General features: G+C 43.1%; 1 protein-coding gene across 1 annotated transcript in view; it reads right to left on the bottom strand.

Moving 5' to 3' along the window:
• Positions 1-2,185: 2,185 nt before the first annotated feature.
• Positions 2,186-24,574, bottom strand: part of LOC112244677 (Cbl proto-oncogene, E3 ubiquitin protein ligase) — a 54,836-nt gene continuing 32,447 nt past the window's right edge. The window contains exons 5-16 of the mRNA XM_024412405.2: positions 13,394-13,515; positions 12,267-12,404; positions 11,288-11,375; positions 10,796-10,927; positions 10,430-10,642; positions 9,641-9,772; positions 8,926-9,303; positions 8,655-8,749; positions 6,918-7,070; positions 6,584-6,672; positions 5,642-5,866; positions 2,186-5,186 (exon numbers count right to left, since the gene is read on the bottom strand). Of these exons, the coding sequence (XP_024268173.1) occupies positions 4,873-5,186; positions 5,642-5,866; positions 6,584-6,672; positions 6,918-7,070; positions 8,655-8,749; positions 8,926-9,303; positions 9,641-9,772; positions 10,430-10,642; positions 10,796-10,927; positions 11,288-11,375; positions 12,267-12,404; positions 13,394-13,515 (2,079 nt within the window). The 3' untranslated portion in view covers positions 2,186-4,872. The remainder of the gene's footprint in view (positions 5,187-5,641; positions 5,867-6,583; positions 6,673-6,917; positions 7,071-8,654; positions 8,750-8,925; positions 9,304-9,640; positions 9,773-10,429; positions 10,643-10,795; positions 10,928-11,287; positions 11,376-12,266; positions 12,405-13,393; positions 13,516-24,574) is intronic.

Raw genomic sequence — 24,574 nt, 5'->3', positions numbered from 1 at the left:
CAAAATAGAATTCTGACATATACAGGAATGCTAAATAAAATAAAACATAGCAATTTCCACACATTATTTTAAATCAGTAAGTATACACCTCATTTTTAAAGTGACAGTATCGTAGCAAAAATTGGTATAGTATGCAGAAAAAGTCCATACACACTTATGAGTGCCTTCAGGAAGTTCACACCCTTTGACTTTATCCACATTTTGTTGTTGTGTTACAGCCTGAAGTTAATGTAGATTGTCGCTGGCCTACACACACAATATCCCATAATGTCAAAGTGGAAAATATTTCTACATTTTCACAAATTCATAAACAATGAAAAGCTGAAATGTCTTGAGTCAATAAGTATTCGACCCTTTTGTTATGGCAAAAAGGAGTAAAAAATGTGCTTAACAAGTCACAAATCGCATTGACTCATTCTGTGTGCAATAAGTGTTTAACATGATCTTTGAATGACTACCTCATCTCTGTATCCCAGACATACAATTATCTGCAAGGTCCCTAAGTTGAGCAGTGCATTTCAAAGACAGAGTCAACCACAAAGACCAAAGTTTTCCAATGCTTTGCAAATAATTGCACCTATTGGTAGATGGGTAAAAATAAATGCTGACATTGAACTTCCCTTTGAGCATGAAGTTATAAATTACATTTTGGATGGTGTATCCATACACCCAGTCATTACAAAGATACAGGTGTCCTTCCTAACTCAGTTGACGGAGAGGAAGGAACCCGCTCAGTGATTTCAACATGAGGCCAATGGTGACTTTAAAACAGTTTGAGAGTATAATGGCTGTGATAGGAGAAACTGAGGATAGATCAACAACATTGTAGTTACTCCACAATACTAACTCATTGACAGAGTGAAAAGGAAGCCTGTGCAGAATAAAAATATTCCAAAATATGCCTCCTGTTTGCAACAAGGCACTAAAGTAAAACCACCAAAAAATATATATATTTTTTTGTCCTGAAAACAAAGTGTTATATTTGGGGCAAATCCAGTACAACATTACTGAGTACAATATTCTCCATATTTTCAAGCTAAGTGGTGGCTGCATCATGTTATGGGTATGCTTGTAATCGTTAAGGACTGGGGAGTTTTCAGGATAAAAAAATTAACATAACGGAGCTAAGCACAGGCAAAATCCTAGAGGAAAACCTGGTTTAGTTTGCTTTCTGCCAGACACCAGGAGATTAATTCACTTTTCAGCAGGACAATAACCTAAAACACAAGGCCAAATCTACACCTGGAGTTGCTTACCAAGATGACAGTGAATGTTCCCAAGTGGCTGAGTTACAGTTTCAACTTACGTCTGCATGAAAATATATGGCAAGACTTGAAAATGGTTGTCTAGCAATGATCAATTTAACAGAGCTTGAAGAATAAAAACGAAAAAAAAAAAAAGAATGTGCAAATACTGTACAATCCAGGAATGCAAAGCTCTTAGACTTCCCCAGAAAGACTCACAGCTGTAATCACTGCCAAAGGCGATTCTAACATGTATTGACTCAGGGGTGTGACTTCTTATGTAAATGAGATATTTCTGCATTTCATTTTCAATACATTTGAAAACATTTTTAAGCACTTTCACTTTGCCATTATGGGGTATTGTGTGTAGATCGGTGAGAACAAGAAATACATGTAATCCATTTTGAATTCAGGCTGTAACAACAAAATGTGGAATAAGTCATGTACATACATACATACATACATACATACATACATACATACATACATGTTCATACATACATACATACATGTTCATACATACATACATACATACATACATACATGTTCATACATACATGTTCATACATACATACATGTTCATACATACATGTTCATACATGTTCATACATACATGTTCATACATACATGTTCATACATAGACAAGAATCAGTACAGTCATCAAGATTAAAGGATACGTGATTCCATTCTGAAACCTGACAATCCCTATTGAAGGTGGTGCATTCAAAAGTGACTTCACCGTTTCCCTCAAGGCAACTAGGAACTAAGAAAAAGAAACAAAAAAAAAAGATGCCACAAACCCCTTCCAGTCTGGAGACCGTGAGATACAGTTGAGAAGCTAGCCTATACGATGATTCTACAGCCCATGGTGGCAATCCCATTAACAGAGCTTCTCCACCTTTTAGGGGCCAACGTACCTCAATTAGTACCGGTCCCGGAGAGAATCATCTAGGAATGTGAGCCAGTGCCATTTCTTTTTTTTTTATATATACATTTGAACCAACAATGTAATAGAAGTCAGCACAAAATGATATGCAAGTTTTAATGACAATTTAGTAATAGGCTACTTTCGTAAATTCAATACGTGTGGATATTCATCGGTATGGGCTCCCTAAAAATAGAGGTTTGTGGATGGCGTTCAAACTCCGAAGGCCCTACTGAATCTGAAAACACAGCAAAACTCAAAAGTGAACGAAGACCTACCACGTAGACAGACAGGAACGAGGTGCACCTGCTGTAATTCAATGAGTGCATTGGTTAGTTTTACAATTTGTTGCCAACTCATTAGAGAGTCAAGACGAGTCTGAACAGTCCATGTGAAGTCTCTTGTCTGGTTAGGGTACAAAACGGTATTTCTGAGTAACAGATTAGGATTGCAACATTTTCCCCTGGAATCAGGAGGTAATGAGCAGGGAGGCTATCTTATCCTCCAACTGGGATTTCTGGGAAACCTGGGAATTCTGGGAAGGTTTCAGTAACATTTCAACCCCAGTTACAGAGGAAAGATGTGTTAGTCCTCCTTCAACAGGGGAGTGTTTTAACAAATTTGGGGAAACCAGAGAAAAATTCCCACACTCCCAACTGGTCCACAAACACGGCTGTTGCGTTGACCCAAACACTGGTTGTAATACCTCTATAGGAAAAAGAAAGGCTTACTCGCTTTAGAAATAAGAGTCATATAGAATGTGAACCCCCCCCTCCTGCCATTTTCTTTTTTTTTGGGGGGCTGCAACTCATCAATGTTTTGGGTGTGCGTCTCAAGATGCTCTTGTTCACTAAGCTACTGGGCTTAGTTGCAGCTGTGCAATTAAGTCAAATCCTTAAATGACAAAGCTCACACAATTATAATCTAGATTAAAAGTGGAGGCATCTACAATACAGATTTCTGAACGAGTTCCGACACTGTTAGTCTTCATCTATCACATTGTTTGTTTTGCTGATGCTACCATTTAGGTCAATCTGCGGGGACAGTGCCATTTACGATGTCATCATAATTCCTCTAAAGGCCAACACTTTCCTAAAAATGGGAAAACAATTGAAGTCGGCTTGAATTGCACAGCCCCAAGCTGCTTGCATGTTCAAGTGTGTTACATCACCAAATAAAGAATACAATATGAGATACTGTCACTTTAAAAAAAAAAAGAGCGGTTAAACAATATTCACAAAATGTACATTTAAGGCTTAATTGTATAGCACTAACAATAGTAGCAGCAGTAAAGCACTTCTGAATTAATAATAACAACAATGATCATAATAATAATATATTATTAAAGTAATCGATGACACATTTTTCTCACAACGCTGAACAGCTTCGGTGCACATCGCAGACGAAGCTCTCCTCATGTCTAAGCTGATGTCAATGTATCATAGAATCTTGACCCGGTACTGGGCCTCTTTATTAGAATCCATCAATCCTTTTTCTCTCACCATTACATTTCCGTACACTTTGCCTCTCCCATTCAGACTCTTGCTTGAGGGCACTACATTTGAGGAGGAAGAAGAATGAAAACGTCTGAGCAATATATTAATTCCACATTCATTTTGCACAGAAGAGGGGTTGGGACATGGGCCAACCGGGACCTCCTAGGTGGCTTCGATTGATTGGCTCTGACAGCAGATCCAGGACTTGCCTCTAAAAACAGTCTTACTGAAAAAACAAAAAAACACAGGCTTCCCAGTCTGGGCATCGGAATCACTGGACGAGATGATCAGGGGTGGTTCGATGTAGGAAACAATGCTACCCACCGTAGAAAATGATGCACATAGACAACAACACAGTCAAACACAGCTTCGCTTTTCACCGGGGTTTTAAGTCAAATGGTCAACCAGTGAGTTAGGTCAGCCATCACGTCCCAACCCTACTAGCTAAGTCATTGGCCCGACACACACACACACACACACACACACACACACACACACACACACACACACACACACACACACACATCATGCTACTTTGAGGCAAACCACACACACATTCTTTTCGCCCCAAAGAAGTACCGAAGCATTAATAAAGGCCATATTTGACATGTTGCCAAATGTTCTGCTGTGAGTCTAGGAAACGCCTGCTTCTGAATGCTAAACGAAGACCGCCGCTCTCTTCAAAGTGAGGGCTGGGGACGACAGAAGGGTGCTCTCTCCCAAAGAACCACCATCTTTATCCTCTGCAATCTATCCTTAAACATGATCGACGTGAAATAAAACAGACCTTCGAAGCGGAACTCATTGGAAATATATATGTATACATTACACACATTTAATATATATTTAGTTATATATTAAATTCTTAGATAAACACACATACGTGTTTTTTTTTTTTTGGGGGTCGATTACATTTCGGTAGAGGCTTCGAGAGGACGTGAAAACGACCGCCGAAGCGTCGGTTGTGCGATGAGCCATCATCATCATCATCACTTCACCCCATGGGGTCTGGAGAGTGGCCCTGCAGCACATTACAAAAGGCGTCCGGTCACTCTTGAAAAGGCGCGTGAAGCGCAGGGCTCGGAATGAGCTAGTTTTGAGAGGGCGCCGGACAGGAGACTGCAGGGGCTCCAGTTAGCACTGAAGCGCTAGTACTGCAGGCAATGGACTTTGGGCTGAGCTGGGCAGGGCTGGAGCAGAGGAGGTACTATGTAAGAATGTGAGCCGTGGAGGGAATGGAGACAAACTCGCGCAGGATATTCTTGGCCATCTCCATATTGTTCTGTGCAATCATCAGGGCTTTCTGGATGTCCTGGTAGGTGTAGCCTTGCCTCATGAGATGCTCGATCTCACTGGTGATCTGGGGGTTGGCTACTCCTCCACCTCCTCCTCCCCCTCCTCCTCCACCACCACCACCACCACCACCGCCTAATCCAGGAGGTATGGGCCGGTGCTCAAAGTTGATGCGGCGGGGGAGGGGCTTGGGCGGCCGCTCTGGGGCGTCGCTGGAATCTGAGAAGGCTAGAAGGACAGGGAGGAGAATAGAACAGCATTCACATCACAAACCACAGAACGACAAGCAGCATCCATATTCACAATCCTGTACTCCTGCCCAAATCTCGATTCGCAATCGGAAGCCTTGAAGACGCCATAAGGGTGCTCTGAGATAATATGTATAAATATAGGAATACAACACTAGAGAAAACCTTGTTAAATAAACAGGGTTATGTAACCGTTCGAGACACATAGGGCCAGGAGTTTCTCCTCAACACGACTGGTCTGGAAAAACTCTGGGCTCTAGTAACAGAATTAGCTATTTATTTAACTCAAATCTGGTGCACCGTTTTGTCGTACATGGTCTCTATCAAACAAACTACCTAGTGCCCAGTGTTCCCTGGTCAGATCAGGAAAAAACTCCCCGCCCTACAAATTAACTATAGGGGTCTGAAACAGGTGGCTCTGAAGCGAACGCTTACAGGCGGATGCTCCGGGCTCGCTGTCCATGGAGAGACGGTTGAAGGCGGCGCTGGAAGTGGCCCCCAGCTCGGACAGGGTGCGCCGGGCCGGGGCCATGGGCAACGCTGGTTTGGGGATGTCGTAGCCGTTTTCCTCCTCTACCTCCTCAGGGGGCTCCCGCACCGGGCAAGGGATCTCCCAGATGGGACAATTGGTACTGGCCAAGGGGGGCAGCTCAGAGTAATCTGAGGAACGGAGAGATTCACAGTGGGGTCAGAAGGGTGAAATGAAACAATGGCATTTGAATCTCTTTGAATAGAATACAGTGGGATAGAATAGAATACAGTGGGGATAGAATAGAATACAGTGGGGATAGAATAGAATACAGCGGGGATAGAATAGAATACAGCGGGGATAGAATAGAATACAGCGGGGATAGAATAGAATACAGCGGGGATAGAATAGAATACAGTGGGGATAGAATAGAATACAGTGGGGATAGAATAGAATACAGTGGGGATAGAATAGAATACAGCGGGGATAGAATAGAATACAGCGGGGATAGAATAGAATACAGCATGATAGAATAGAATACAGCATGATAGAATAGAATACAGCGGGGATAGAATAGAACACAGCGGGGATAGAATAGAATACAGTGGGATAGAATAGAATACAGTGGGATAGAATAGAATACAGTGGGAAAGAATAGAATACAGTGGGATAGAATAGAATACAGTGGGAAAGAATAGAATACAGTGGGATAGATCAGTGGGCTAAAATGAGAATAGAGCTGGAGTGCTGAACTAGGTAAAGATGGGGTATACTGCATGTGTGTTTATAATAAGCAGAAGTAGATGGGGTTTCGAACAGAGAGTGGCCATAAAGTACTGATCAATAGTGAACTACGTAGTGAAAATGGTGCCATTTGGCACGCAGACAGTGTTGCGGTAGGGCAGTACCCGAGTCTCTGGCCAGGTGAGCCTGGACCTGGACGTTATACATGGCTTCATACATTTGAGGTCCTTCATCCAGGTCATTCAGCATGGGCCTACCAAACACAGGAAGGGGAGGAAAACTAATAGGACACGACATCATATGGCCAGTAATTATTATTATTTATTCTTTTAAACTTGTGTTTTTACTATTGACGTGCAAATCAAATGTCAGAATAAGAAAACACATAACAGAAGATGTACACAGTACCCCCTACAATATCATCAACATTATCAACAAACTTACAGTGAAGTGTTTTTCAATGAGAGGATATGCTGACTTATAGCAGAGGGTGCTTACCATGAGTTGAGAGAGGTAGGCTGGGGGGGTTTGGGGACTGGGGTCTCTGCCATGGGGACCAGGACGGGCCGAGAGGTGGGGATCATGTAGTCGGACTCCTCGTCACTCTCGTAGGCCTCCTCCCCAGCCACTGGCTTCAGACCTGGGTGGGGTCTGACAACGCAGGAAGAGAGAGGGGGACACTTCATATAACCAGGGCCAGGAGATTGTGGGACCTGATCAGGGAAAACTCGGGGTTCTGAGCTATACACCTAGGACAGAGTTTTTCATGGGTCACTTGGTCAGGAAAAACTCCTGGCCCTATACAGTGGGGAGAACAAGTATTTGATACACTGCCGATTTTGCAGGTTTTCCTACTTACAAAGCATGTAGAGGTGTGTAATTATTTATCATAGGTACACTTCAACTGTGAGAGACGGAATCTAAAACAAAAATCCAGAAAATCACATTGTATGATTTTTAAGTAATTCATTTGCATGACATAATTATTTGATCACCTACCAACCAGTAAGAATTCCAGCTCTCACAGACCTGTTAGTTTTTCTTTAAGAAGCCCTCCTGTTCTCCACTCATTACCTGTATTAACTGCACCTGTTTGAACTCGTTACCTGTATAAAAGACACCTGTCCACACACTCAATCAAACAGACTCCAACTTCTCCACAATGGCCAAGAACAGAGAGCTGTGTAAGGACATCAGGGATCAAATTGAAGACCTGCACAAGGCTGGGATGAGCTACAGGACAATAGGCAAGCAGCTTGGTGAGAAGGCAACAACTGTTGGCGCAATTATTAGAAAATGGAAGAAGTTCAAGATGACGGTCAATCACCCTCGGTCTGGGGCTCCATGCAAGATCTCACCTCGTGGGGCATCAATGATCATGAGGAAGGTGAGGGATCAGCCCAGAACTACACGGCAGGACCTGGTCAATGACCTGAAGAGAGCTGGGACCACAGTCTCAAAGAAAACCATTAGTAACACACTACGCCGTCATGGATTAAAATCCTGCAGCGCACGCAATGTCCCCCTGCTCAAGCCAGCGCATGTCCAGGCCCGTCTGAAGTTTGCCAATGACCATCTGGATGATCCAGAGGAGGAATGGGAGAAGGTCATGTGGTCTGATGAGACAAAAATAGAGCTTTTTGGTCTAAACTCCACTAGCTGTGTTTGGTGGAAGAAGAGGGATGAGTACAACCCCAAGAACACCATCCCAACCGTGAAGCATAGAGGTGGAAACATCATTCTTTGGGGATGCTTTTCTGCAAATTGGACAGGACGACTGCACCGTATTGAGGGGAGGATGGATGGGGCCATGTATCGCGAGATCTTGGCCAACAACCTCCTTCCCTCAGTAAGAGCATTGAAGATGGGTCGTGGCTGGGTCTTCCAGCATGACAACGACCCGAAACACACAGCCGGGGCAACTAAGGAGCTGCAGTGTGTGCAAACCTGGTCAAGAACCTCAGGAAACGTATGATCTCTGTAATTGCAAACAAAGGTTTCTGTACCAAATATTAAGTTATATTTTTCTGATGTAAAAATCATACAAATGTGATTTTCGTTTTAGATTCCGTCTCTCACAGTTGAAGTGTACCTATGATAAAAGTTAGACCTCTACATGCTTTGTAACTAGGAAAACCTGCAAAATCAGCAGCGTATCAAATACTTGTTCTCCCCACTGTACATCATACAACACATTCACACAGCAGGGAGAGGAGTGTGTGCACTTTACGGTACCTTGTTGACAGAGCATAGATGGCATTTGCCGAGACTGAAGGCTTCACTTTGGGGTTGTCATACGCCTGACTGCCAGACGCCGTGCCTCCAAAACTCTGGGGAGGAACAAGAGAAGACCGACAAGACACACAGTCACACACAGCTAAAGTCGTATTTCTGTAAATACCAATTTGCGATCCCCATACAAATTGTACACCGTCTTGGTATAGGTTAAATCCATGTCTGTGAAACCACATTTAACCGACGGCTCTAACAGAAGATCGTATTAGACCTGGGCTCCCTTCTCCAGCTGATGGTCCAGACTGAGCGAGCTGTTGTTCCTCTGTCCGTCGGTGCATCCGTCTAGCACTGAGGGTAGGGCCAGGGGGAGCGAGTGTCTATTGGAGAGCTCCCGGACCCCCCGTGTGTCTCCCACACTGGGTGGCTGTCCGGGGGCCTTGGGAACTGGCCTGGGGTTCCAGTCGGCCAGGTTGCGGTTGGGCGGGGCCGGGGGCAGCTTGGGCTCCCCCAGGGGGGTGCAGGGTAGGGGCCGTCTGCCGAGCCACCCGTCAGGCCCGGCAGAGAGAGGTCTGTCTGGGGGAGGAGGGGGTGGCAGGTCCCTCAGGGCTGGGGGCAGGGGGAGAGGCTTGTCCTTGTGGTGGGAGGACGCCTACGGGAAAGGAGAGCACAATTACAGACCACGAGGACAATCAATTGAATCTGTTTTCAAAGGAGGAAGTAGCCTACTTCACAGGAGTATTTGTCAACTTATTACGGAAGCACATTAATTAACAGCAAATTATTGCGGAAGCACATTAATTAACAGCTGTCAAGCCTTTGGTTTTTTAAAGAAAGTTGTTTGAGGTTTTTGGTTGAATTATTATTATTTTTTATTTCTAGTCAACCTCCACTGTCCTCCAACAGTGGCTAAATAGGCCCCTCTCTCACACATTTCAACTTGTGACATTCCCATTTGTCTATTGCTGTTTGATGAGCAGAGAGCTTGCCTTGGATGTGGCCCCTGGGCTGGATGCTCCTGGGGGGTTAGGTGGTCGGTGCTGCAGGAGGTCAAGGCGGGGGGGCACGGGGGGCAGGGAGGACTGGGGCGCCAGGGACATGGGCGAGGGGGGACGCTCCACCTGAAACGCACCAACATCCCCACCCCACAGCTCAGGAAGAGAGTTCTGGATACTTTTCACTGCACTTACTCTTCAAAACCAGGGGGAAAAAAACTTTCCCCCATCACGTCAAAGCTGTGTGTGTAGTCTCACTCTCAAAGTAGTCGTCTATTCAAGCTTACTCCACTGGCTGAGTTCTGACGTGTTACAGACAGACAGCCGAGAGATGCCGGCTCACAAGAGGAGAAAAAGAAAGGGGCCCTCCACATCAAATACCTGGAAGAAGCAAAGCTACCCCTGACCTTAGAAGTCAAAGATGAAAGCGATGCGATCTTACACTCTGAAGGTGCGAGACAGAGAGAGGGAGAGAGTTCCTCAGAACAGTTCAGTTCACAGCAGGGGTGCTCAACTATAGTCCACAAGGATTACAGTAGGCTATGTGCCAAAATTCAGTAGGCAAACAGAGGAAAAATTCAGTCACAAATAATACGTTTCTATCTGAACGTTCCACAGTGTTGCGCCTTGCTGAACGTGGCCCAGGGATAGAGGAAGAGTAATGTATTAAGATTGGGGGGGGGAAGCTGATCCTAGACCTGTCACCCAGAGAAAACTTCACCCGGGAGCTATAGAGAAGAGGGCTCCATAATCAGCTTTAGGCCCCAGCTAGACCGCGCTCACCTTGGAACAGGCCAGCTTGCTCATCATGAGGTGGGGGTCGTCCAGCCGGTCGTCGTCGTCATCATCGTAGCTGGGCGAGGGGGCGCCCTCTGCCCCGAACAGGCCCCTACAGGAGCCGCCTATGGGGTCCTTGGGGTCAAAGGGGTCAACCACGATGGGCTCCGTGCCCTTGATCTCACAGCGGCAGAACGGGCAGCCCTGACCCTCCGACTCCTGAAGGAGAAGAAAAGAAGAGAGAGAGGGAGAGAGAGAGGGATTAGGGAAATTCATGTCGATATGGAGGACGCACATGCATGCACCCACACACACTTCCGCCCACTGATCCACCCAACCCAGCAAGTGTGAAAGAGACTAGGGGTACAGTACCTGCCAGGCGGTGAGACAGGAGGTACACATGAGGTGACCGCAGGGCTCGATCTTCACGTCCTTGTCGTTCTCCGCACAGATTTTACACAGCTGGAAGGTGGAGCCCATCTCACAGTACAGCTCATATTGCTCCTGAGGACATGCACACAGTCAGCCATGGGATTTCAGCAGGCCTCCCTGAGCACAGGGTAACACATTCATACAAATAGAGCACATTAAAGCACCCTTAGTCGAGTTCGGTTCGTACCGTATGCGGCCACTGAAAAGAGCCAGGGTCATGTTCAGGAGGACACAGCACGGCAAAGCATTTTGAAACAGACAACTAAATGAGAATTTTCTACTGGGCAAGTTCATATGCGTTTCACTCAGTTTCAAATCTTTTTCCCTACTAAACAGGACCCAAGATTCTGGAAGTGCAGTATGTCCTGTGAGGTTATGAATGCGAGCGAGCGAGACAGAGAGACAGAGAGAGAGAGAGAGAGAGTGACCCACCTGTGTGACTTTAATATGGTCTTGTGGCGAGGGCTCACACAGTCCTGTGAGGTCTGGGTTCTGGGTGCGCCCGTCGGGGAACAGGTAGCTGGGCAGAGGAGATGGAACTCTGGTCACTCACAAGGGTAAAGCAACACACATAGGTTGTCTCAAATGACACCCTATTCCCCTTATAAAGTACACTACTACTGACTAGAGCCACACAGGGCTGCCACATAGGATCAAAAGCACGGCACAATATGGGGAATAGGTTGTAATTTGAGTACTGCATGCTTTTGACTATATCTTTCATGTAACCTTGAGGCCTAAGTGATACTTTCATAGTGGCTTTATAGAACACATGTATCAGGCTCTTTGCAAAGCAAACCTTTCCACAGACTAATTCAGCATTTGATTACAGGTTTGAAGATACTTACCACAGCGTTTATAAAAAAAAGTAAAGAAATTTGAACACTGGCATACTCGAGGACAGTGGTTCCCAACTCCGGTCCTCGAGTACCCTCCAACAGTACACCTTTCTGTTGAAACCCCAGACAAACACACCTCAATTCAACTTGTCAAGGGGTTGATGATTAGTTGACAAGTAGAATCAGGTGTGCTTGTCTGGGGCCACAAGAGAAAGGTGTACTGCTGGGGGTACTCGAGTGTGGAAACACTGCTGTAGGAGACGATATTATATACACTGTCCACCCAAACTACTGCACGTTGCAAACCAAACTCTCCCGTTGCTTATGAAAACAGAAGAGGCGGACATGGAGTCGTGGCCGACGCAACATGAGACGTGTTGGTTTGAGTTCAGTGGCTTTGGGACTTTGAGACGTATCCAAAGTTTATATGGGCGAGGGAGGAGACAGAAATACAGGCGAGACAGAAAGACCAACAGAGAGAGAGACAGACAGGCGAGACAGAAAGACAGACAAGCGAGACAGAAAGAGAGAGAGACCGACACAGAGAGAAAGAGAGAGGTTGGTGAACTCACAATCCTTCCCGGAAGCCGTCGATGAGGGCCTGGAAGAGGGGCTTGTTGTGGGGGATGGTCTGCAGGATGTTCCCATCTGCAGTGACGTAGCCGATGGCCCACTGGCCCAGCCGCGTGCAGCTCAGCCTGAAGATGTAGCTGTGGAACACACACATACACACCAAGGACTAATGACAACAGGGGGGAGGACAAAATAAAATGCCCAATCCCAGCTCATCCCCACCCTAAACAAACTCCTGGTGAGCTTCCCTGCACTGAGTTCAATACTAAAGGACATATTTTCATTAACAAGCCTTTTATAAAGCAATTGTGGGCATTACAAGCTTAGTAAACAATATACGGTTATAAATTGTACTGCTTATAGTGTGAGTGTTTGTGCACACCCACCCACCGCTTACAATGCAGTATATATGCAATGCCTGTAAATGTTCATACATCACAGAATCCTCAAGTATTATCAGTATTAATATACACTATCCATAAAAGAATAAGCTTTACTTAGCTATTTAACATCATTATAAAGCGCCACCAAATTTGTCAACTAGGCCTAAGAGGTGAATGAGAGCTAAATACTGGCCGCGTTGTGTCACACACTTGCGCTCTGTTGGAGCGAGGGTTGACATCAGCCCAGTCTCTACAATACGTCCTATTGATGCTAGGTACCACGCCGTTCCATGTGCCACAGGGGGGTCATTGCCTTCTGGGTCATTGTGTAAGTGTGTGTTAGGTTGGTGGTGCAAGGTTGGGTTTGTTAGTGGTGTGTAAGCTCATGACAGACAGACTGTGTAAGAACGTAGTGTGCTTAACAGTTGTCTAAGTAGCTGTATTGGAGCGTGAGAGTATGCGACAGCACGGGCAAGTCAGTGAGTTGATTATTTATAGATTTTTTTTTTTAAATATGCAGAGTAATAGTTATAATGAGTTGGTAACTTGATTGAAAGTGCATAATAAACAGCAGCATCTGTCACTGTGTGTGTGCTTTGACATTAGCGGAGAAAGTGTATTTAGCTGAGGTGTGTGTGCTCCTGTCAGTGTGCATATGCTATGTGTGTGTGGGTGTGTGTTGATGTGCGCGTGTCAGTGTTGCATGCGTCTGTGTACGTGTACGTATGTAGTCTCTCACTGACCTGCCAGGTTTGTGGATGAACTTCTGCAGCCGGGCCTTGACCTCATCGTAGGTGAGGAAGGCCATGTAGCCCGGGTGAGTCACCGCCAGGCTGTTCCAGTTCCTCAGCAGAGATGACCAAGGCTGTATACACACACACACACATGCAGAGCGTGAGTCCCGTCGTCTCAGAGTGGTACAACGCCGTGGTACAACGTTGAGAGCAATGCACGAAATCATGACTGACTCTTAAAGCTCCCTTTACTTTCTCCAGAGATGCAACCCTATCTTCATATCAGATCTGGCCCCGGGGATGGTAATGTGGTAACGACAGTGAGAAGCTACGAAGGTACTGTACTAAGAGTCAATCACCCTGCGCTGCACTACGCCTTCCTTCTTGACTCAAATTAGTGTTACTCCGCCGGAAGGGGGAGGAGGGACGGACGGATTCACAGAGTACACTGACACACCATGAGGAACTATTTTCAGCTGGCTGGTATTAAAATGTATGCGTGGTGGAAAGAGGAAATAGAGTTAGGCCAGTGATTGTGAAAGTTATACTGCTAGCAATGGAAGCTAAATGCGCTATAAACCTCTTTAAAAATGTACTTAGCAATTAGCTAGCATACATAGCGGTACAAAGGGGGATCCACACCAGTGAGTTTATGAGGTCGTTTGACACGTCAAAAACCGTGAAAGAAATTGTGAAGTGAATTCATGCTGATGGTTTAGAGGAAACACAACACAAAAAATAAAGTGGAAACACAATGACCAAAGGCCTAGCCTTGTTCAACACAGTTAACCAATGGGTTATGCACGTGTGGTGACCCAACAGACAACAAAATGACTCTGGGTTGACTTCAGCTTCAGTCACAATATGACCAGAAAGAAAGCTACGTGTTCATCTTTACCTCAACCGCTACCAGGTGCTAAGTGTCATGCATGCAGTATCACCGATATGAGCCATTAGCAAACCTACTACTTGTCATGACTCTCCTGGTCGAGGATCCAAGACCTCAGATCAGCTTGGCAAAAGGCTGACAGATAGCCAGACTAGACGTCAACCGATTAATCGGAATGGCCGATTAATTAGGGCCGATTTCAAGTTTTCATAACAATCGTAAATCGGTATTTTTGGACGCCGATTAAAAAAAAAATATATTATTACTTACACCTTTATTTAAATGAGGCAAGTCAGTTAAGAACACATTCTTATTTTCAATGACGGCCTAGGAACGGTGGGTTAACTGCCTGTTCAGGGGCAGAACGACAGGTTTTTACCTTGTCAGCTCAGGGATTCAATCTTGCAACCTTACAGGTTACTAGTTCAACGCTCTAACCACCTGTCTCACGAGGAGCCTGCCTGTTACGCAAATGCAGTAAGAAGCCAAGGTAAGTTGCTAGCTAGCATTAAACTTATCTTATAAAAAACAATCAATCAATCTTAATCACTAGTTATAACTACACATTGATGATATTACTAGTTTATCTAGCGTGTCCTGCATGGCATATAATCGATGCGGTGCGCATTCGCGAAAAAGGACTGTCGTTGGTCCAACGTGTACCTAACCATAAACATCAATGCCTTTCTTAAAATCAATACACAGAAGTATATACTTTTAAACCTGATTATTTAGCTAAAAGAAATCCAGGTTAGCAGGCAATATTAACCAGGTGAAATTGTGTCACTTCTCTTGCATTCATTGCATGCAGAGTCAGGGTATATGCAACAGTTTGGGCAGCCTGGCTCGTTGCGAACTAATTTGCCAGAATATTACGTAATTATGACATAACATTGAAGGTTGTGCAATGTAATAGCAATATTTAGACTTAGGGATGCCATCCATTAGATAAAATACTGAACGGTTCTGTATTTCACTGAAAGAATAAACGTTTTGTTTTCGAAATGATAGTTTCCGGATTCGACCATATTAATGACCTAAGGCTTGTATTTCTGTGTGTTATTATGTTATAATTAAGTCTATGATTTGACAGAGCAGTCTGACTGAGCGATGGTAGGCACCAGCAGGCTCGTAAGCATTCATTCAAACAGCACTTTCGTGCGTTTTGCCAGCAGCTCTTTGTTATGCTTCAAGCATTGCGCTTTTTATGACTTCAAGCCTATCAACTCCCTAGATTAGGCTGGTGTAACCAATGTGAAATGGCTAGCTAGTTAGCGGGGTGCGCACTAATAGCATTTCAAACGTCACTCGCTCTGAGACTTGGAGTAGTTGTTCCCCTTGCTCTGCATGGGTAACGCAGCTTCGAGGGTGGCTGTTGTCGATGTTTTCCTGGTTCGAGCCCAGTTAGGAGCGAGGAGAGGGACGGAAGCTATACTGTTACACTGGCAATACTAAAGTGCCTATAAGAACATCCAATAGTCAAAGGTATATGAAATACAAATGGTATAGAGAGAAATAGTCCTATAATTCCTATAATAACTACAACCTAAAACTTCTTACCTGGGAATATTGAAGACTCATGTTAAAAGAAACCACCAGCTTTCATATGTTCTCATGTTCTGAGCAAGGAACTTAAACGTTAGCTGTCTTATATGGCACATATTGCACTTTTACTTTCTTCTCCAACACTTTGTTTTTGCATTATTTAAACCAAATTGAACATGTTTATTTATTTGAGGCTAAATAGATTTAATTGATGTATTATATTAAGTTAACGTAAGTGTTCATTCAGTATTGTTGTTTTACGACACCTCACGCCAATCGTAAATCTTACGCAGCAGAGAGCCCTCTCTTGCTCTATTTAGTATTACTAAAGGAATGCCTTGGTCCCCAATGAAGACTTTTGCAGCCGAAACTATAAACACCCAAAGAGTGAACTTTGGAACAATATTTCTAAGATAGGAATGTTAAAATTGGTCAGTGGGGATCTAAAGAATAATCATGTCATATTGCTATTCGTTTTGTGACGTTATTAACTGTATGAACCAAATACTGTAACTTAGGAAGGAAACCACCATTAGCTGTTAAGTTTCCATCCAATATGATGTTAATACAATATGAAGAACAAGGAAACTATTTTTGTTAAGATAGGAATGTGATTTTAGTTTTCTAACGAGATCATAGTTTTCATGTCCCATGCACATTAACTAAGCCACGCCCCAAATAAGATCAGAAGAGCGTGTCAGTGAGATGGAACCGACCTTTTCGACCAGAGCGCTAAAATGGACTCGCTAAGAAATAACTCCCGGACCAGCAAACGTGAAACATGAGCTATAAGTTACAAATGGTTGAAACTCAAACTCAACACGACGTGAAGAAGGTAACCTCACTCAACCAAAACATTGACAGTCTGTAGCTGTGCATGTAAAGGGGTCTAGAACTTTGACGATCTACCCGAGGAAGAAAAGTCTTGAGAAGCTCACCTCTGAAAATCAATTGTGAATCATTGAAGCTACATACAACTAAGGACATTGTGACCGCTGGTGGACAACCAGAGCCTTACACCCATCGAGCAAATCATTCACAAAACAGCAAAGACCCTTGTGAAGATGCTGGAGGAAACCGGTACAAAAGTATCTATATCCATAGTAAAACGAGACGTATATCGGCATAACCTGAAAGGCCGCTCAGCAAGGAAGAAGCCACTGCTCCAAAACCGCCATAAAAAAGCCAGACTACGGTTTGCAACTGCACATGGGGACAAAGATCATACTTTATGGAGAAATGTCCTCTGGTCTGATGAAACAAAAATTGAACTGTTTGGCCATAATGACCATTGTTGTGTTTGGAGGAAAAAGGGGGAGGCTTGCAAGCCGAAGAACACTATCCCAACCGTGAATCACAGGGGTGGCAGCATCATGTTGTGGGGATGCTTTGCTGCAGGAGGGACTGGTGCACTCACAAAATAGATGGCATCATGAGGGTAAACATTGTGGATATATTGAAGCAAGATCTCAAGACATCAGTCAGGAAGCTTGGTTGCAAATGGATCTTCCAAATGGACAATGACCCCAAGCATAATTCAAAAGTTGTGGCAAAATGTCTTAAGGACAACAAAATCAAGGTATTGGAGTGGCCATCACAAAGCCCTGACCTCAATCCTATAGAATATTTGTGGGCAGAACTGGAAAAGTGTGTGCGAGCAAGGACTCAGTTACACCAGCTCTGTCACAAGGAATGGGTCAAAATTCACCCAACTTATTGTGGGGCTCTTGTGGAAGGCTACCGGAAACATTTGACCCAAGTTCAACAATTTAAAGGCAATGCTACCAAATACTAATTGTGAGTATGTAAACTTCTGAGTATGTAAATCATTCCCTCTACTATTATTCTGACATTTCACATTCTTAAAATAAAGTGGTGATCCTAACTGACCTAAAACAGGGAATTTTTACTAGGATTAAATGTCAGGAATTATGAAAAACTGAGTTTAAATGTATTTGGCTAAGGTGTATGTACACTTCTGACTTCAACTGTACATTGCATTTCTTACCCAGATGGACGGTGGTTCATGTGCAAGGTATATGATTAATGTGAGAATAGTTATAGAATGTATCCACGATAAACGTCCCTTTATCTCTCGCTTTCCCCACCCCCTCTCCATTGTGTAACAAGCCGTCAGATCTTGTCAGTCCACTAGGGACTTTTGTCTCATGTAAGTGTGTATGTGTATTCTGTGTAACTATTTAGTTAGTAAATAAATGATTACATCAATTTGTGTAGAACTGAATAATCAGAAAAGGCTGGGGTCCTTGCCGATTCAAGAAGTCTGCCACGTTCAGAATGAGACTGATATGAGGTAATGATTAATAAATGACAGTTATCGATATATCTTATGTTAGTGATGCACCGATATTACATTTTTGGCCGATACCGATATCCAATATTTTACTTGCCAAAAGAAACGCTGCCCGATATTTTCAATTTTAGCGGCCTTTTAAGCATTCTAGTACAGTTAAATAGTTAACACACACACAAAGAGGTCAAAGGCACTCCATCTCAATGCAAGAGGAGTCACTCCAGTCCCTGGATCGAATCTAGGCTGTATCACATCCGGCTGTGATTAGGATTCCCATAGTGCGGCGCATAATTGGCCCAGCATCATCCGTGCAGTCATTGTAAATAAGAATTATTTTTAACTTCTTATTGCTTGGGGGGCCGTTTTGAGTAGCTTGGATGAATAAGGTAAACTGCCTGCTACTCAGGCCCAGAAGCTAAGATATGCATATTATTAGTAGATTTGGATAGGAAACACTAAAGTTTCTAAAACTGTTTGAATGATGTCTGTGAGTATAACAGAACTCATATGGCAGGGAAAAACCTGAGAAAAAAATCCAACCAGGAAGTGGGAAATCTGAGGTTTGTAGTTTTTCAACTCTTTGCCTATCCAAGATACAGTGTACATTTGGTCCGATTGCACTTCCTAAGGCTTCCACTAGATGTCAACAGTCTTTAGAACCTTGTTTCAGGCTTCTACTGTGAAGGAGGCGAAAATAAGAGCTGATTGAGTAAGAGGTCTGCCAAAAGGCCATGAGCTGATCACGCACGCTCCCGTGAGAGGTAGCTGCGTTCCATTGCATTTCTAAAGACAAAGGAATTCTCCGGTTGAAACATTATTGAAGATTAATGTTAAAAACATCCTAAAGATCGATTCTATACATCGTTTGACATGTTTCTACGAACTATAATGGAATTTTTTTACTTTTCGTCTGGCCTGCGCGTCGTGAATTTGGATTTGTGAACTAAAGGTGCAAACAAAAAGGAGGTATTTGGACATAAATGATGGACCTTATCGAACAAAACAAACATTTATTGTGGAACTGGGATTCTGATGAAAATCAAAGGTAAGTGAATATTTATAATGCTATTTCTGACTTCTGTTGACTCCACAACATGGCGGATATCTGTATGGCTTGTTTTGGTCTCTGAGCGCTGTACTCAGATTATAGCATGGTGTGCTTTTTCGGTAAAGCTTTTTTGAAATCTGACACAGCGGTTGCATTAACTTCTTAGAGATAGAGGGCAACATTTCCACTTTTTGATAAATAGCGTGCACAATTTCAACTTCCTGCTACTCATGCCAGGAATATATTATATGCATATGATTAGTAGGTGAGGATAGAAAACACTCTGAAGTTTCTAAAACTGGTTCAATCATGTCTGTGACTATAACAGAACTTATGTAGCAGGCAAAACCCCAAGGAAAACTGTTCAGAATAAAAAAATGTTTTTCCTCTGACAGTTCCCTCAGTTGTCTTTGCCAAGGGAAATTAGAGTGCCCATTTTACAGTTCCTACGACTTCCACAGGATGTCACCAGTCTTTGGAATTGGGTTGAAGTTAATCATTGTTGAAACAAAGAAGAGGCACATCCTGGAACTTTTGAAATGTTTTGTAGTGACGTGTGTTTTAGCTGTTTTTTCCGGTTTTATAAATGGACATTTGGGTATCATAACGTACGTTTAAAAATACCTAAAGTTGTATTACTTTTGTTTATAGGCAACTTTTGAAATGTTTTGTAGTGATAGTTACGCAAGAGGGAAAAAGGGGCATGTTTTTACTTTCTCTAATTGAATACAGTTTGCCAATTGGCGCTATGCATTTCGAAAAGCCGACATGTTGGGGCTATTGGCCACATGTGTGATTTAATGAAAGTTTGAGACGCTAGCGTCTCACTATCCCTAAGAGGTTTTAAGGAGAAGTTTATCTAAAGTTCCATGCATAACCCTTGTATCTTTTATCAATGTTTACTTTGAGTATTTCTGTAAATTGATGTGGCTCTCTGCAAAATCACCGGATGTTTTGGAAGCAAAACATGACTGAATGTAATGCACAAATGTAAACTGAGATTTTTGGATATAAATATTAACTTTATCGAACAAAACATACATGTATTGTGTAACATGAAGTCCTATGAGTGTCATCTGATGAAGATCATCAAAGGTTAGTGATTCATTTTATCTTATATTTCTGGAAAAATGGCTGGGAAAATGGCTGTGTTTTTCTGTGACTAGGTACTGACCTAACATTATTAGATGGTGTGCTTACATCGTAAAGCCTTTTTGAAATCGGACACTGTGGTGGGGTTAACAACAAGTTTATCTTTAAAATGGTGTAAAATACTTGAATGTTTGAGGAATTTTAATTTTAAAGATTTCTGTTGTTTGCATTTGGCGCCCTGCACTTTCACTGGCTCAGCCGTAAGACTTGCCTAGTTAAATAACGGTTACACACACATCATTTTGTTGGCATTTACACATGTCCCCATTACTAGTAAAACAATCAAAACCTATTTATTTCACTTACTTGCTGTGCTGTTTCGTTATTAATATGTTCAGTCGTTTCATTCTCAACCAGAATTTCTATGGACCGCCGTTTGGGTCTTTGCGTGTCAAAAAAGATGCACGTCAAATAGTGTTATTTGACGTGTCAAATTACACAACATCTACTTCAGTAGCTATAGTTAGCTAGCTAACTATATAGCTAGGTGTCATCATCTAAAATAACCCTAATTTATAAGGCAGTTCTTATTTGATTAATGGTTGTCGGACCCATCTATGTGAAGCAAGCCACAATAAGCATTAAATCAAATCAAATCAAATCAAATTAGTGAAGGCACAATAACAGAATTTGCGGTTAGCCTTCAAAATAAAACTATGGCATAATTCTACTATTTGTATACATTTGCATTACTGTCAATGACATTTTTATTTTGAAGGCAAACCGCAAATTCCGTTATTGTGCCTAATGCTTATTGTGGCTAGCGTCACAACACATAACCTGGTGCGGTTGAGCCTCACTAGCCAGATGAAGCTAGCTGGCTGCTTATAACGCTAGCTTTGGGCAACAGGGTTAAGTTGCTGACTAGCTATTTATTTTCATGAACTGAAGTTCAATTTCAATAGGAGAACAACAAGTGGCAACCTAGCTAATACTTACTGACAAGAATTCCTAAATCATTGCTAAGAATAATGAAATTGACTTTAGGTTCTACTGGTCATTGTTTTCAGGTTGGATGTATTGGTGCTAGCTAGGTACCAATAAAGCTAGCTACCCCAGAAGTTGAGGTTGACCAAATTATGCTTTATTACCAACGCGGTATTGTAAACACATAGTTTGTGGCTGGTGTTTGCTCGTTTGCAGACTTTTTTGTACAGCTTTGACAGTGCTACTGTATCTTTTTTGACACACAAAGACCCAAAGACCAAAAATGGCGTTCCATAGCATGTATGTTGTGAAGCTACACAAGCTAACTCCGGTAGGGAAACATCTGAAAAATAGTGCACTTGGTAGTGCGTACCGGTGCTCGAACAGTCGGCAAAAGCCAACATCACCCACGACAGAGAACGGTTGATTGTCAAGGGCAATGAATTCCATTATCTTGGCGTTAATGGATTTCACCTTTGAGTTGTCTCGCTGAAATTTTGTTACTCCTTCAAATGACTGCTCGATCCACACAACAGACATTGTGATTTAGTTTAGGAATGAGTTTAATTCGGGAGATGGTATCTCGTTAAACAACAACTTCCGTGGTGCCCAAAATTCCAAATGAGTTAGTTGTTACGTGATTAATTAAATCTGGTAACAATTAAACATAAGTTAGTTGATTCTATAAATAACAGTCATCACATTAATCAAAGTCAGGAAACCATCAGATAGCACAGGAGCCATAGTTATAGATAAGACATCCATGGCAGACAGCAGTCCTAATTATACATTTACTAATGTTTGGCTATTTTATAAAGGAAGGTAGCCAGTAGCAAATGGATACGTCACAAATGGCACCCTATTCCATATAGTGCACTACTTCTAAACAGACCACCCTGTCTTGTGTTACTAACTGGAAATGATGCTTCCATCCTACTGCAGTGTCTCCTTCAGCCATCTATCCATCATACAGGTTGATTCACATGCTGATGAGAAGCATGACCTTGATGTCCAGGGGCTTCAAAAGAACATGAGCCGCTGTCGGCAAACACGCAGCGGCTATTTCTAGGGCGCTTCTAAAAACCCAAATAAAGAGCCTGTATTCAGCTGTTCAGCATGACTCGCAGCCAGCCAGCCATCTCGGTTGAACCGCATCCAATCCACTCACAATCACAGGGAGCTAGCTACGGCCTAATGAAATAAAGAAACCATCAAATCAAATATTAGTTGTCCCTTAGAAACAACAAGAAGAAACAGATGACTAAATGGGGAACATTTATATAATCCTTCACTTTTAGGTTTTGAAATTGCCTTGTAAGTGGCGTGGGTCACATTCATTAGGCACCAAACAGAAGAAAATGGACTGAAACAAGGAGCAACTACTTGGACTTGTACAATAAGAAACACCTCATTTCCATTTTCCGTCGCAAAATGTTTTACAATATTTCCCGGTGCGTGTCCTAATGAATACAACCCTGTGCTTTGTGCATCATAGAGCTAACTATAGTGAGACAATTACTTAGTTGGTTGTTGGTCCTTTAGCAGCACTAAACATGACGTGTGTGAAGAAGAGCAGCGGGGGGGTGGGTCCCCAGACACAGATTCATCTAAATTGAAACCAGTCCAAGACTAGGCTTAAACTTAATCTTCAATGCAACTGGAATAGAATCTGAAGTGTCAGATTCCGAGGTCCTTTGTGACAGGACGAATATGTTGTGGTACAGTTTGTGCCTCACAGTTGATCAGCAGGCCCAGTAAGCACTCTCTGTTCTCTGTACAGTGGCCACTTAACGACTTGATAGAATTAGCCCAAAAACACCACTCCTCTCCAAGGCACTTAATTTCATCCAGTCTCCTGACTCCCTGCAAAGCAACGATTCAAAACTGGTGGGTCGCGACCCAGGTTTGAATGGGTTGTGAGTGTTCTCTAAATATACGACAATTTGAATTGAAATGACTAAGACCAGGGAGAAAGTGTGTAGAAATAACAAAGAACCTTTACATTTAAATAATTTAACCTCCAAATTACTTTTCTTCAATCATAGTATTTTCAATATAGAATTATTCATTTAAGAGTAGAGTATTTGGTTGATTTTATAGTCTCAAACCAGAATATGGGCAAAATTGAATTATTGAAAATGAAAAAGATGGGACTGTTGTTCCCTTGTCATATAATTGGCACATTTACTATCAATATAGAATAAAACAGTTTTCCAGATTGCATTTTGGCAAAACTAAATAAAATCACAATGCGAATATTGGATCGCGACTTAGACAACCTGGTTCAACATGGGTCCCAAAGCAAAACCAGTTGAGAACCACTTCTGTAAAGAAGAGTTGGAGCCTGCATTATGCCAACAACAAGGGGCGGCAAGAGGCCTCTATTCAGCCTGGACACACGTGAAGCAGCCACTCAACTCAAAACACTGGCTCCCTGTCTCTCTCTCAGCAGGCAGGGATGCAGACAACTGCCACCCAATAACACACAGCAGAGAAATGGCCACAATAGTCTTGCTTTGGCAAACTCATGTGTAGTTAGAAAGTGTGGCTATGGTAATGAGCATTGTTAGACCCTTTTCTCAACTTATCGCTCAAGAGATAGTGTGTACGATGTCGCAGTGGTGTGTAGCACAAATGGGGCTGTGTGTGATTGTGTGTGTTTGCGACCATGCATGCGTGTGACCATGCATCCAAGCTAGAGGTCGACCGATTAATCGGAATGGCCGATTAATTAGGGACGATTTCAAGCTTTCATAACAATCGGAAATCTGTATTTTTGGACACCGATTTGGATTATTTTTTATTTAGTATTTTTTTACACCTTTATTTAACTAGGCAAGTCAGTTAAGAACTAATTCTTATTTTCAATGGCGGCCTAGGAACAGTGGGTTAACTGCCTGTTCAGGGGCAGAACGACAGATTTTGTACCTTGTCAGCTTGGGGATTCAAGCTTGCAACCTAGTCCAACGCTCTAACCACCTACTTGCACTCCACAAGGAGCCGGCATGTTACGCAAATGCAGTAAGAAGCCAAGGGAAGTTGCTAGCTAGCATTAAACTTATCTTATAAAAAACAATCAAGGAGGGCCTCCCAGGTGGCGCAGTGGGCTAAGGCTCTGTCGCAACCGGCCACGACCGGGGGCGAGGCACAATTGGCCTAGCATCGTCCGGGTTATGGAGGGTTTGGCCGGTAGGGATATCCTTGTCTCAGGTGCACTGTGTTTCCTCCGACACATTGGTGCGGCTGGCTTCCGGGTTGGATGCTCGCTGTGTTAAGAAGCAGTGCGGCTTGGTTGGGTTGCGTTTCGGAGGACGC

This window comes from Oncorhynchus tshawytscha, linkage group LG13, assembly GCF_018296145.1.
Source record: "Oncorhynchus tshawytscha isolate Ot180627B linkage group LG13, Otsh_v2.0, whole genome shotgun sequence".
In the NCBI taxonomy this organism is placed as follows: Eukaryota; Metazoa; Chordata; class Actinopteri; order Salmoniformes; family Salmonidae; genus Oncorhynchus; species Oncorhynchus tshawytscha.
This window is presented reverse-complemented; position numbering and strand designations above follow the sequence as displayed.